This window comes from Panthera leo, chromosome B1 (assembly GCF_018350215.1).
Source record: "Panthera leo isolate Ple1 chromosome B1, P.leo_Ple1_pat1.1, whole genome shotgun sequence".
In the NCBI taxonomy this organism is placed as follows: domain Eukaryota; kingdom Metazoa; phylum Chordata; class Mammalia; order Carnivora; family Felidae; genus Panthera; species Panthera leo.
The window spans coordinates 174,651,505-174,667,543 of NC_056682.1; the positions used below are offsets into that span (position 1 = coordinate 174,651,505).

The 16,039-nt window shown below is 37.1% G+C and overlaps 1 protein-coding gene across 1 annotated transcript in view; it reads right to left on the reverse strand.

Annotated features, from left to right (window-relative positions):
* The window catches only part of DTHD1 (death domain containing 1), a 64,674-nt gene that overhangs the window by 35,001 nt on the left and 13,634 nt on the right, over positions 1-16,039 (reverse strand). The window contains exons 6-7 of the mRNA XM_042936647.1: positions 5,452-5,616; positions 3,192-3,481 (exon numbers count right to left, since the gene is read on the reverse strand). Of these exons, the coding sequence (XP_042792581.1) occupies positions 3,192-3,481; positions 5,452-5,616 (455 nt within the window). The remainder of the gene's footprint in view (positions 1-3,191; positions 3,482-5,451; positions 5,617-16,039) is intronic.

Consider the following 16,039-nt stretch of genomic DNA (forward strand, 5'->3'; position numbering starts at 1 on the left):
CTCCCCTGCTATAGGATTATGGCTTCCTTTCTCACCTTCTTCAAGTCTCTGTCCAAATGTCACTTTCTCAAAGATGGCTTCCTTCATGAGTCTATTGAAAATTGCAATTCTGCCACTCTCTGTGAGACTCTTGATGTCCTTTCCTTCCTTTATTCTTCTATAAGGCACTTTTTCTCCCACCACACTGCACATTTTATTTACTTATTTGCTTCTCTGTCTCTCCCTAGTAGAATATAATGCACACAAGGGTAAGGAATTTTCATTGAATGAATAAAAGGGTGGTTATCCCAACATCCTACACATTTCTGGGAAAGTCACTTCTCTGGGCTAAAGGGCATTCAGGGCCACTTTGACACACACAAACCTCTTCAGGGCATTAGTAGATGTTACAGGTCATGCTAAAGTGTCATTATATAAAATTTTCTGTTTATTTCCCAGCACTCTCTGGATTCTGTGAGCACTGGGGGGTATAGGTGACTTGTAGTGGAAAGTTTAAGTCTGAATTAACAGCTCTAACCTGGAGAATGAAGGCATACTCTAGCTTATGTTCAGAAGAATACCAAAGGCTGATGTAAAAAGCAAGGGGGACACCTATCTTAGTTTTTCGTAGAAGTAAAGTAAATGGTGCATGACCTCACTCAAAAGAATTATATGTATTCTATATAAATAAATATAAAATGTTTAACATTTCTCAAAGGGCAGATGTCTGGATCCATTAATTAAAATTTTAAATATTTTTAATACTTTTAAATTTTTAAATAACTTTAATCTTTCCCAATTTTTTGTCTTCATTCTTCCAACAAATACTTCTAGCTGTCAGGTACCACACTAGGTGCTGGGAATTGAATAGTGACCACTAACAGGACAAGACCTGTTCTCATGGGACAATAGTCAGAGAAACTGACACCCATCAAACAATTAAATGAATAAAGACTGTATCTATGGTCATGTCCACAAAAGAGTAAGATAAAAACTGACATAATCAGAAAAGATGGGGAACACTTTTCTAAACATGATCATCAAGGTGAGATATGAAAGTACAGTAAGAGATAACTGGAGGTGGGCGGGGTAGATGGGTGGGGTGGAGAACCCTCCAGGCAGGCATTATCTGATTGAATGCCTTTTTGAGATTCACACCAGGCTCTAATGAAAGGATGAGGTGTCAATTTTTTTCCTGAGAATCTTGCTCCCCTTAGATGGAGAAAAATCCAGTGAGGCCACAGATCCAAGCATAGGTCTCTAGGAAAGGCAAAGCAGAAACAAACCTGGCATCGTGCCTGATTCATTTCCCTTGAGTGAAGATGAGCTCTTCCCCATTCCTTACATGGAGGAATTTGCACACAGGCAGGCTAACCTCAAGAACTCTTACCCTCAGTACCACTGCCTGTGAGAAGCATAGCAACTCACTCCTGTTTATGGCACTAGGTAAACACAGCTGCTGTCCTAAATATTACAGGAAAATCATTGGCATCTTTAGTTTGGGTGGGACACTTCCAGTTTTTTACTGTCTCCTAGAGAGATTGTTCCAGGGTGGACACTGTGGTTTCTGCTTCAGAAGCCCAGTACTTTCCTTCCTTCATCTCTTCACCCTTCTCTTTCCCTTTTTCTGATACCCTCGTTACTCACTCACTAAGTCCTGCCAGCTGACTCAGACGGCTGGGACTCCACATGCGCAAGTGGAAGAGACAGTTCACGTTGGGACACTTTGGGTCTCGTTTCTCAGATACAGAAAAAGGGCAGCCTCAGCTTCAAGCTGCATCATTTTTGTGACAACAAAGAGCCAACAGAGCTTGGATTAACTTCCAGAATCAGAGAGAAAATAGGCACCATTAAAAATCAATGAGATCTGTGTCGATTTATAAGTGAACAGAGAATATTACTTCAAGTCAATTCTACTGCAAGATTCCTGGGCCGGAAATCCCCATGAACCCCAAGCCTGAATTCTCCCCTACACTTCACCTTCACATACATTACCTGTTAGATTCTATTCCATCTCAAGGAAATAAGTTACAGAGAAGCAGTTGAATTAAAAAAAAAAAAAAAAAAATGGGGGGGGGGGGATGGCAACTTCTCCAAAAATCTTTTTCTTTCTTCTCTCACACAGTTGTTTTCTCTCTGTGTTCTCCTTTTTTCTTCATCTTCTCTTTATTTTATATCCTTTTCTGATCTCTTCCCTCATTTCTCCTACCTTATCCTGCAACCTCCCGTATTCATTCACCCTGTTTGTTGGTCTTAGTATTTCCATAGGTTCACTCATTCACTACATTCCTATTGAAAGCTTTTCCTGGGCCAGGCATTCTTCTAAGCTCAAGGATCCACAGCAGGAAAGACGTAGCCAGTACCTTCCTGAATTTACATTCCGGGGAAGAACATAAGTGTATGAGCAAAGAGTAAGTAAACAAATAAATAAAATAATTTCACATTGTGGTATGATTTATAATGGAAGCAAAAAAAAAAAAAAAAAAAAGCCTTAGAAAAATATGAGGATGAGAGGTAAGCAAGGTATGTCATCTACCTCAGAGGTTCTTAGCCACTGTTGTGCCATGAACCCTTTTGGAGTTTGGTGAAACCTATCAATTGTTTCTCAGAGTGGACTTTTAAATACATAAAATAAAATGTGTGGAAGTATAAATAAGACAATCATACTGGAATATAGTTCTAGATACACATCTCTTGGGAGTCGTGATCAGTCTGCTGATCCCAGATTAGATTCTTTGTAGGACATAAGAAAGAGTTTGGATGTTATGTTAAGTAGAATAAGAGATAATTGTCAAGTGCTTAATGTGGGGGGAGGGCAATAAGGCATGATTTATATTTTTAAAGGATCACTATTGTTCCTGTGTAGAAATAGACTTCACATGGCTCTTAGTGGAGACAGAGGAGCGTTTAGGAGGCAATTGCAAGGGTGTATGAAAGAGATGATCCTCGCTCGGATTCAAGAGTATTCACGGAGAAGACTGTTTCTAGAAGAGTGTCACCTTCTAGAGTCAGCCTGTAAGGGAAGATGCATCCCTAATAAGGGAAGAAAGAGATTGAAGCAAAAAGCAAATAAGTCTTTTTCTTTCCCTACTTTTCATAAGCCTCCCCTCAGTTCTCTGAAGTTTTCCTCGGTGATACAAGTTTAACGAAGGCCTTCAGAAGCTTGTGGCTGCTAGCCCATAGAGCATACAAAAAGGTGTCTTTGTACTTACTTGAAGCAAATATATTTCCAGTAAATCTTAAAAGAATTTGTTCTCCTTCTTTGACTTGGAAGCCGCGTGAAGACTCTGGAGGGCCACTGAACGATTCCAAGCGCAAGTTCCGAAGCACCTGGTTTAAATCTTTAGAAGGAACCACTAGAATGACTACTTTATGTGGATTGTCTTTCTGGTGACAGAGTACAACACAGGCAGTGGTGCTGAGCATAGCTTCTTCTAGAGCTTTCACAAAAGAAACCAAGAGGCTATTTTCCACAACGGAAGAAAGGTGTAGCACAATAAATCTGCGCGGGAGCAAAGAGGCGTGACGTGAGAGAAGCGTACAGTCTCAAAAATATCACTGATACCAAATAACACCCATTATCATCCAAGCTTTCGTTAAAAAACAAAAAACATCATGGGGCCCCTGGGTAACTCAATCGGTTGAGTGTCTGACTTCGGCTCAGGTAATGATCTCGCAGTTTGTGGGTTCGAGTCCTGCATCAGCCTCTGTGCTGACAGCTCAGAGCCTGGAGCCCACTTCAGAATCTGTCTCTATCTCTCTCTGCCCCTCCCCTGCTTGCGCTCTGTCTCACTCTCTCTCTCTCTCTCAAAAATAAGTAAACATTAGAAGAATTAAAAATTAAAAAAAATAAAATCAAGCGTTCTAATAACCAACTAGTTAGATTCCTGAATGACTTTAATGAACCTCCTGGCAGTGAGGAAACCATTCAAACCAAACCAAGTTCTAAACAGATGTTCACCAAGAAATCCCCCAGGGTCAGATCAGCTCTAAATATGGCAGCATATTTTAAATTGTATTTTAACTAGCATCACCAAGGGTTATAATTTCCAACTATAGAAGAGAAAGATAATCAAGATAATTCATTTACTACCAACAGGATAAATAATAGATATCATAATTAAGTAGAGATTAAAATATTTTCTCTGTCACTGTGGTGTCAGAATCGTTATGAATAGACCTGTTGTGAGATGAGTCTTGTCCACTCTACCCAAATTTAAATGTTGGAGGCCTAATCCCCAGTACCTCAGAATGTGACCTTATTTCAACATGGGGTCTTGACAAGTGTAATCCAGTTAATGTGAGGGCATTAGATACACACTAATCCAATATGACTGGTGTCATAAAAAGGGGAACTTTGGGTACAGAAATGTGCATACATGGAGAATGTCACATGAACATAGAAATGGACACTTTCAAGCCAAGAAGAGAAGCCTGGAACAGATCCTTCCCTCACAGTCCTCAGAAGGAATGAATCTTGCTGACATCTTGATCTTGGAGTTTCAGCCTCCAGAGCTATGAGACAATACATTTCTGTTGTTTAAGCCACCTAGTTTGTGGGACTTTATTATGGCAGCCTGGCAGACTAATATAGGCATCCCTCTCTGGGCTGGATCCTTACCGCCTCACACACATCCCCCAACTCTTCTCCACAAAAATTGCCTTACACGATCACCCTCAGCCAGAGAATCCCTGCACCCACAGACAAGGACTCACTGATGCAGGGGTGTATATACCAGCCTCCTTGGTACTCACACTCCTGAGCTTCCCGGAGGTACCAGGCTGAGGTAAAACTTCTGCTGAAACCATAGGTTTTCTCAGCTTATTCCCTTGCCTTACTCATTTCTTTCATTCCCTTACAGGATTCACCTAAGAGTTCTCCCTCAATAAATCAATAAATCCTCATATTAAACTCTGCTTCTGACCCGAGACAACTGTAGTAGTAAGATCTTCCATTTTGAAATAAAAGCTATCTTTAGACATATGATTGCCTTCTCTTTATGAGTGTCTGCTCCTCATGAGCCTTAAAACTGTCTAAAACTCTTCTCATAATTAGCTGTCTAGAAAACATGGAAATGAGGAAGGCAAAATAAGGGCACGGAAATAACAAATTCAGTTTACATATACATGCTTATGAGATTAGCATAGTATGAACAGTTAATTACTGTCTTCATGGAATTTCATAAATAAAAGTGCTGTTTTAAAACTATTTTGGAGTTAAAGGAAGTCTCTAAAAATAAATCTAAGTTATGAGTGATTTCCAAAAGCACTTATTAAACTATCATGAATGAAATTATAGATAGCATATTCATATCAATTCTGGTTTGTGTTTTCAGCACACCCTGAAGAACTATTTATATTCCTATATGAGGCATAAAAACCTAATCCTATAATTTCATTTCAGTAAGCATCACTTATAATTCATCAGGATATAATACCGTCAACTTGTATTGTTTACAGGTATTGTATTACCTCTCTAAATGTTCGCGCAATTCAAATGATATCAAGCCACTCTGCATGGTTCTCACTACAACATTATCAAGCCCAAACCAACCACTGTCTCCACTTCTGAATCCCAGTAATTTCAAAGATTCACAGCCATTGTTCCCAGGTTTCCTCATGGAAGTGCTTTTTGTCCTGTACAATGGTAGGAGAGGAGAAACCGGTAAAATTTGTGTAGCATGAATCTTATTTAATGCATTAATTCTTTCAGTAAGCAAATAATCCAATAACAGTACATTGAGTGTATTCTATGTGCCAATAATTCCTCTATGCACGGGGAACACAAAGATAAGAAACATATAGCCCTTACTCTCCTGAAGAGTACAGTATTATAGTATTACCCAAATATGGGGCAAGGTGATCGGTGTGATAATTAAGGGAATGCGCAAGGTGGTTTAGAAAACAGAAGGAAGGTGCTCAGGGAAGCTTGCAAAGTGAAAATGTTAATATTTGACGTGAACTTTGGAAAATGAGAAGCATTTTATTACTGGCAAGAGAGTTTAGGGAACACCCCAAAAACATTAATAAAGTCACTGGTGAAAACCCAGATGCTTCAGGGGAGCCAAGAGTAGTGGGGGGCACCTAACAGGTAAGACCACAGATTCTGGAGCAAGACTTTCTACTTTCAAATCCTGGGTGGATCTGAATCTTATTAACTATATGACCAATGGGCATGTTATGTGATCTCTCTGTTTCAGTTTTCTTATTTATAGTATGAGAGTAACAATAGTATCTACATCATAGAGTTAAATAGTATCTACATCAATTGAATTAATATTTTTATCCTAATTCCTACAGCAGACATAGCCCATTAGCTTTCTTGCACAGTCCCCCTTCCTTTTCAACCTGCATTTGAATGTACCATGTGATACCTTCCACCAACCAGAGCTGAATTTACTCACAGTAGACCAAGTTTCAACACTCAGCAAATTTTATCTTTTTTCTTCGGAACTTGACTAAGAGGACCAGAGATTATAACTTGTCACTGCTGTCATTTAGCTACGGCACCCTGGGCTATAAAAATAATTAGCACAGAGAGTATTCATAAAGGAAAAAAAAATAGAGGAGATGCTAAGAGACAAAAGGAGAGAAATCAAAATGAAAGAATCCATGTAGTCCTAGAGATGGAATAGCCTGACAATAAACTCTTTTCTTGAATTCATAAATGGATACCTGTTCCTCAGAAAGGAAGAAAAGTTCTTGATACTGAACATCGTGGGGGGCGGGGGGGGGGGGAGGTCTAATGATAGTACAAGTCACAAGGGGTAAAAACCATGTTGGCTAGTTACTAAGAATGAAGACCCAAGTGTGAATCCCACATCCTTATTTGTGAATACGATTAGTTATGGCTCTAAAACCACCTTAGTTTTTACAGGTTGAGCTGTCCAATAAGCCATAAATTAGGAACTAAACTTGATTTAAAATGTCTACTCTGAAATTTTTAGATTCTATTGATTCCTTCAGGGAATCAGCCAGTTTAAAATATGGAGAATAGGGGAAGAAATAACATTTAGTTTTTGGCTTTTGGTTTAAAACCACAAATAGAGTAAATTTTGTAACACTTGGAAGTTAATTATTTTTTATGGAGTTTTTAAAAATTTATTTATTTTATTTTGAGAGAGACGGAGACAGCACAAGTGGGTTAGGGTCAGAGAGAAGGAGAGAGACAGAATCCCAAGCAGGCTCTGCTCTAGCAGCACAGAGCCCGATGGGGGGAGGGGAGAGCTGATCTCAGGAACCATGAGAAAGCAACAGTAGGAAGCCTAACCAACCAACTGAGCCACCCAGGCACGCCGGAAGTTAATAATTTATTAACACAGGAAAATACACTGAAACTGAATCCAAAACTCTGGTCATTTACTAGAAAATTACTTAATTAAATGCATGACTGATTTTTTTTTTTTTTTTCTGATGACAACTCCTAACTTTTTTCTCCCAGTGGTCTAAACATTTCTGGGGACCTACAGGTTCTCAGCAGTAGCAGAACTGAACCCTACTCTCCCGTCCAGGTGGGTCTAAAACCTGAGGCATATAGTGCATTTGGCATTCATTAACAAAGTTTGCTTTAAAAAAAAAATCCCATTTTTTCTGATTTCTGAGCACGTGATAGGATCGCACTTCCTCTCCCCAGTGATTGAGTGGGGGCCATATGACCAGTTCTAGTTAATAAACAGTGAATGTCACTTGGAGACCAAGCATTTAATTGCTCATGTGCATCTACTCAAAACTTTTTCTTCTGCTACCCATGACAGCAGCCAGAAAGTGGTTGCCTTTCAGCCTGGGTGCTGGAGTGAGGATAACCAAGAGACAGCCTGCCTTTGAGGACAACACAGCATGTGTGAGATATGGGTCGTTGTCATCAGCCCCGGGTGAATTCAAGTTTTTGTTAGCCTAGCCTACCCTGTAGAGTGCATCTTCCTCCCAGTCCTAGTGATCTGTTCAGTGATGGGTTTGTAACTGATTTAGGGTGAGAATAACTCTCAGGGCCTTTATGCATATCCATGGGGAGCTTCACCTTCTACTGAACTTGGAATAGCAAGATGGAACTGTCTTGCCAGCATGAGGGACAAGCACGTCAAAGAATGGAATTGGCACAGAGGAGGGCAGAAAGAGAAGAGAGAGACTAGGTTCTTTCTGGTTGAAGAAGTATATAAAGATAAATATATCCCCAGGCTTTTTGTTTACATGAACCAAAGAATTCCTTTTTCCTTAAAACTTTGGGCTTGCTTTTCTGACACTCAAAATCAAAAGAGTCCTCAATGATATAAAGATCAAATTTAGATTTCATGACATATAACATTGTGTAAGTTTAAGGTGTAAAATGTAATGGTTTAATACATGGATATGTTACAAAATGATTATTACCGTATAGTTAACGCATCCATAATCTCACATTTAGACTTTAATATGATAATAGATTATACCTCCTCTTGAAATTAAATGATTTGCTAGCATCCTTATCTATCCCAGCTGTTCTTGACAACTCTGCAAATAAACTCTTCCTTTTATATATGCTATTAGCAAACTTTCACATCTCCTATTGTCTAGCAATGGCTAGCATTTGATCACAGTCCACAGAAAATTCTGATGTACTAAGAGTTCCATAAAATATAATCTTCATTAAATAAATTTGTTTATTCAAGAATTACCGATTTTGCTTTTTTCTTGAGATGAAACTTTTTCCGTACCCAAAATTCCAGGCATTGGGGCAATTATAATTGGCCCATTTTGGGTCAAGTGCTCAATTATATTTAACAAGGACATTAAAAAACATGGAAACTCCCATTAGATCCACATGGATGGAAAGAACACTTTCCAGAATTTGTGGTACAATTTCCAAAAATTAAAGTGGCTGGGTAGACAAAGCAACAGATGTCCACTCCAAGCTGCCTTTCTCAGGTCTAACAGTGCCCTGGTATGTTGTTCTGAGATAAATGCCTTAATGCCACACCACTGAAAGACACTCAGAAGATTTTTTCCAAGATAAAAAAGATCTATCTGTCTAGGGGCACCCAGGTGGCTCAGTCAGTTAAGCGTTGGACTCTTGATTTCAGCTCAGGTCATGATCTCAAGGTTCGTGAGTTTAAGCCCTGTGTGGGGCTCTGCACTGTCAGCTTAGGATTCTCTCTCTTTCTTCTCTCTCTCTGCCCCTCCCCTGCTTGTGCTCTCTCTCTCTTTCAAAATAAATAAATAAACTTTAAAGAAAAGAAGTTATATCCCAAGGTTCTACAAGTAGAAATAGGCATTACTGGAAACTTTTCAAGGATAGTTTCTTTCTTTCTTTCTCTCTTTCTTTCTCTTTCTTTCTTTCTTTCTTTTTCTTTCTTTCTTTCTCTCTTTCTTTCTCTTTCTTTCTTTCTTTCTTTCTCTTCTTTCTTTCTTTCTTCTTTCTTTCTATAGCAGTTTTAGGTTCACAGCAAAATTGAGAGGAAGATGCACAGGTTTCCCATTTACCTCCTGTTTCCACATATGCATAGCCTCCTCCATTATCAATATCCCCCATCAAAGTGGTACCTTTGTTACAATTGGTGGACCTACATTGATACATCATGATCACCCAAAGACCATAGTTTATATTAGAGTTAACTCTGTGTTGTACATTATGTAGGTTTGAACAAATGTAGAATGACATGTAGCCATCATAATAGTGTCATACAAAGTATTTTCACCACTATAAAAACCCTCTATATTCTGCCTATTTGTCCCTCCTTCACTCCAATGTCTGGCAACCACTGACGTTTTTACTGTCTTCATAGTTTTGCCTTTTCCAGAATGTTATACAGTATATATCACACAGTAGGTAGCCTTTTCAGATTGTTTTCTTTCACTCAGCAATATGCATTTAAGATCCCTCCATGTATTTTTGGTTTGATAGCTCATTTCTTTTTGGCACTGAGTAATTTTCTATTGTACGGATGTTATTTATCCATTCTTGACATCTTGATTGCTTCCAAGTTTTGACAGTTGAGAATAAATCTTATATGACATCCATATGCAGGTGTTTGTGTGGACGTGTTTTCAACTCCTTTCAATAAATATCAAGAAGTGCTATTGCTGGATAGTATGATAAGAGTATGTTTAGTTTTGTAAGAAACCACAAGTTTCCCAAAATAGCTGTACCATTTTGCATTCCCACAAACAATGAATAAGAATTCCTGCTTCTTCACATCCTCACCAGCATTTAAGGTTGTAAGTGTTCTGGATTTTGGCCATCCTAATAGATGTGTATTTGTATGATTTTTGTTTTAATTTGCATCTCAGTGATGACATATGCTGTGGAGCATCTTTTCAGATTCTTATTTGCCAATCATACATCTTCTTTGCTAAGGTGTCTGTTAAGGTCTTTGGCCCATTTTTTAATCAAGTTTTTTGTTTCTTATTGTTAAGTTTTAAGAGTTCTTTGTGTATTTTGGATAACATTTCTTTATCAGATGTACCTTTTGTAAATATTTTCTCCTACTCTGGGGCTCATCTTCTTATTCTCTTAATATTCTCTTTCCCAGAGCAGAAGCTTTTAATTTTATGAAGTCCAGCATATCAATTATTTCTAACGTGGATTGTGCCTTTAGTGTTGTATCTAAAAGTCATTGCCATACACGAGGTCATCTAGATTTTCACCTATTAGGTGCAATTAGGTGAAAACACCTTCTAGGAGTTTTGTAGCTTTTCATTTTACATTTATGCCTATAATCCAATTTGGGTTAATTTGTGAAAGGCGTAAGTGTTGTCTACATTTTTTTTTTTTTAATGTGGACCTCTACTTGTTCCAGCACTATTTGTTGAAAAGACTGTCTTTATTGCATTGCATTGCCCTTTCTTCTTTGTCAAAAATCAGTTGACTATATTTATGTAGATCTATTTCTGGGCTCTCTATTCTGTTCCACTGGTCTATTTGCCTATTCTTTCACCAATACTACACTGTTGATACTGTGGTTTTGTAGTAAGTCTTGAAGTCACATAGTGTCAGTCTTCCAATTCTGTTCTTCTGTGATGGTTTCTTTTTGATTTCTTAAGTTATGTGGTAGTTTTACCAACGTGTTCATTTTATTATCATGCCATATGATGCGTATATTTTACAGATATTGTCATATAAGACTCACATATTACATTTGAACATAATAATCTTAAAACCAATGGCAATATGTAGAAATAGTATTTTTCATGAGCAAAAATATTTACCCATCTGACTCTCTAAAGTATTTCTTATATAATATGGAATAAGTTTTTATTTAACAAATTAATTTCGCCTTTCACCACTGTTAAGAAATCTTTTCTGGTTCATAATTAAATGACTCTCATCTTTTCCCCAGAAACCATTCAGACATAGAGGAATGTAATGTAATAAAGACCGCTAATTCTTCATATTTAGACCATGTTTTGGCCTCACCTAGTTTTTACCATTTTTTTTATTTTATGAAGCATGGAGTGCTTCACTGTGTTCCTATTTCCATAGAAAATGTTCAACTGTTTTCACCCTTTGATGTAAGAATGTTAGTATATGTGCTGCCAAAGCAAGCACATGAAAGAATGTTAAACAAATAGTTGACACAGGTTCTCATTTTATTGTTTAATATGCTCCACTGGAGAGAGAAATGCATCTACCATATCTAGCACTAATAGCAACAGCATAGTATAAAACACTAATTCAGTGTTGTTAAAAAGCATAGGATTACTAATACTATTTACATTTCCATAAATTTATTCATTAATTTATTTAACTCACACAACTTTTTTTAACACCTACAATGTTATGCTTATGCTGAGTGATGATTAATGGAAAGGAGAATGATACTATAGTATGACATAGGATGTGCGCAAAGAACGTGGCTGACGCAAAGAGAGGAAAAATCAATCCCTCCTAGACATCTTAGAATGTCTTGACAGATACGGACACAGTTAAGCTACTACTTACAGAATAAACCAGAGTTCTTCACCTAAACATGACAGAAAAAGAATTTTCTAGCAGAAAGACCATACACTGGAGCAAAGAGATGGAGGGAAAAAAAAAGAAATTAGTACTTTGGCCAACTGAATTGATGACAAATGGCCATCTTCCCACTACACAGGAATGCTGGACAAAATCTCTGTCTCTCTCTCTGTCTCTGTCTCTGTCTCTCTCTCTCTCTCACACACACACACACACACACACACACACACACACAGGAAAGTAGAGGAACTCAAAAGCTGGAAAAAAAAATCCCTTAGATCTGGAAACAAACAAACACACTTCAAAAAGTTGGAATTCTCTTCTCTCCCCACAGAACATGACCAACTGGTTCTATGGAAGCTCCCACCCTCATCAGTCTCCTCCACACGCACACCCTGCCCCACTAACTGTGCATACACACCAGGTGTGTGGGGGCTGGAGCTTAATATATTACCGGGTACATCAGATACAGCCTCTAACTATTAGCTGGAACTAACTCAGTCATAAAACTGGAATCCCAAAAGGGCAGCACTGGCCGTAAAATGAGAAACAATAAAAACAACCAAAATCTCTTTGAATATTGGCTCAAGAAAGCAACAAACACACAAAGCTGCTCTGGCAGGAGGGAGGGGGAAAAGAAAAGTTGATCTAAAAATCATAATCAATACTTGGAAATGAATTTCTAAGGATGGAATTAGCATATAGACAAGGTACTAGATTACACCAGGCTAATAGATAATTTTAAACATCATGCTAATAGGTAGGTGATAGAATAATCTCAATAAAACTATGAAATGAGTATGTTTACAATGATTAAGGGGGTAACGAAAGAAATAGAAAGCATAGTGAAAAAACAGAGCATCTTAGAACAAAAGATTTTTAAAATATATCGATATCTTTTTTTTTCTTTTTTTAGAAATGAGAGTTACAATGATTGAAATGAACAGTTGAAACTACTGATTTAAAAAAAAAAAAAACAGTAAAAATGTAAGGGTGCCTGGTTGGCTCAGTCAGTTGAGTATCTGACTCTTGAGTTTGGCTCAGGTCATGATCCCAGGATCTCTCTTTCTCTCTTAAGATTCTCTCTCTCTCTCTATCTCTCTCTCTCTCCCATTGCCCCTCTCCCCCCCCCCCTTTCTCTCTCTACTCCTCTCTCCCACTTGCTCTCTCTCTGAAAAAAATAAAAAAGAAAACCTAATTTACTTTAATAAATAAATAAATAATAGCAAAATATAAAAAAGGTAAAATATATGAGGAAATCATCTCAAATACAGCATAGAAGCTTTTAAAGAATATTAAAGGTTTGTGTAAGATGAACAACAGTATAAATTATGTTTACTCCATTTATATTTGTTTAATATAACTGATGATTTTATTTATATCATCTTTTCTCTTTAATATCACCATGCTGTTTTCTTGTTTTCCTTCTGTTATCCTTTTGCCATATAAACTTTTCCTTTTCACTTTTTGCTTTGTACTTTTGTGAGTGAGATTGAGGCAAGACTGATTTTATTCCTTTTTACTTAATCTGCTTCTGCTAAACAGATTGTTAAAGAATTATGTTTTATTTAAACGTGCATTTCAAATCTTCCATGTTATGCCTAAGTATGGGTTTGTTTTTTTTTTCATAAATTGTGTCTAGTAATCAATCAGCACTTTCTAAGTCAAGGCTTTAATCAACGTCAGAAAATCAAATTCAACTATGCCTTTGATTATTGCTTCTTTTATGGTTGTTTTGGCTGCCTCTTTGATGATACCTGTAATTATTAGGTGACATCACTTCAAATGACTCCTTATCAAACACTGGTCCCTTTTCATCTCTGCTTGTTATCTTTGTATCTTATCCTGTTGTCCTCTTGTCTTTTTCTAGTCTATCCTGATGGCTTTCTGTTTCTCAGAAATTTTGCTTACTGGATCATACTACACTTACAAAACGGATTTCTAAAATACTCTGCAGGTAACTGTGATTCTCATTATTCAAGTTACTGTGAAATGTCAGAATGATGCTGTCTTTCTTTATTTCCATAGTATGTTCTTTGGTGTTTTTATTCCGCTTTTCAAATCTTTTTGATTAATATTACAATTTTTTCCTTAGGAAATCATGTAGGATTTTGTATTTTTTCCCTTAATCTTGAATGAATATTTGTCCACTCGCTTTGGTAGCCACTTGAATCTCTTTCTCAGATCTGGAAAGCAGATCCATGTGTATAATTTATAAATCAATTTTCAGTGTCTAATCGTTTTTCCTGAGTATAATTTATCTGGAGTACCCCTGTGTAATCTTCTACCTGAAAAAAACTGGATTTCAAATGTTTCGAATCAATTAAGTGTATGAAAATGTGCCACCCTCAGCATGATTTCTACTGGGGCTCCTCTCGCCTCTGCTCTTATCTCTATACCTGTGGGAATTTCATTTTTGACAATGCAGTATGCTGCTTCCAATTTCTCTTTGCATTCTGCTCTGTCATTTCTGAGGCATGTGCAAATATAGCAAAAGAGGGGCAAAGGAACACTGATCTAATCAGATCCAAAAATGGTATCTGTGTGTTACAGGGATAAATTTCTATTTCTCAGACTAGGGGATTAGACCATCAGGGACAAACTAATTATTTTTCTATCATATTTATTACAAATGGATCTGCTTTGTTTTATGATGGAAAATACATATCAGTCACAAATTATTTTTATTAATCCTTTGCCATCCACCCTCTATATATAGTAGAAATACTAGGTTCCAGCAACAGGTTACTGGTAAGAATCCATTCTTAGGATTAAGTTCTTATCTTTAAAACTATATATGGGAGCACCTGGGTGGCTCAGTCGGTTAAGCATCCAACTTCAGCTCACTTCATAACCTCATGGTAAGTGAGTTCGAGCTTCACATTGGACTCTGTGCCGACAGCTTAGAGTCTGGAGCCTGCTTTGGATTCTGTGTCTCCCTCTCTCTCTGCCCCCTCCCCCACTCATGCTCTGTCTCTCTCTGTCTCTCAAAAATGAATAAATGTTTAAAAAATTAATAAAAACAAATAAAAAATATATATGTATCTCAGGGGATATTTAAAATAGCATGTCTTTAATCTATGAGACTGGTACATTTTAAATTTGAAGCTTCAGGATATTTCTGGTTTTAAATCTTACTTTACATTGGTACACAGGAACATGGATTAACTAAACTGCCATTTGGAAGATTATATATCTATATCTACATAGATATAAATGAATGGATGGATGGATGGATGGTTGGATAGATAGATAGACAGGCAGACAGACAGATAGACAGATAAATAGATCTCCATCCCAAGTAGCAAAAGTATATATAACTGGATCATGTCTATATTTTTATGTTCTCTCACTTAAATCTAACACAAGGGAAAGTTTAATTTCCTCTCCCAGCCTCAACCTAATATTCTACTATTGCCCTAAATCGCAAACATTGTGGGAAAGGACAAATAATCCACATCTCAATTTCCAGCCTTGCAGTTTCAAACTTAATAAAGGATGGCTACATAGAGTCATAAATAAATCTAGAGATATGCAAGGGTGTCCAAGATTGTGTCACTTGGTAGGTATAGTGACTTATACACGTTATTAATATCACTGAGTCTCAGTCTTCTCACTAATAAAATGGAGATAAAGTGGGGTGGGGGAAACTGGATAAGACCATATACACAGGAAACCTGGTACACAGTAGATTCTCAATTAATAGTAGATAGTATTTCAATTAAGTCTCTGAAGTTGTTTCTCCCTTTCGTTTTTCAAAGAAAAAAAGTATTTCCTTCAGAAGTGAAGAATAGAAACATTCCCTTCTACATTTTTCATTAGAAAAGAAAAAATAAACATTAAGTGAAAGAACAGGAATTAAGATCGGGATTATTCTGTGTAACCTATTTGTTGTTAGCATTTCATCTCCAATGTCATTTCTGAAATAGGCTAGCATTTCATTGCCAATGTCATTTCTGACAAGTAACTCAATATGTATATTTGTCTCATTGGTGGGGATTTTGCATAATCATAAAAATTAAGGGATTATCCACCTGTATTCCACCGATATGGCGAATACAAACTCAAATTTAATTTTGTTTTAGAAAAGTTCAGGTTAATCTTTTTCCTATATTAAGAGCACACTCTTAA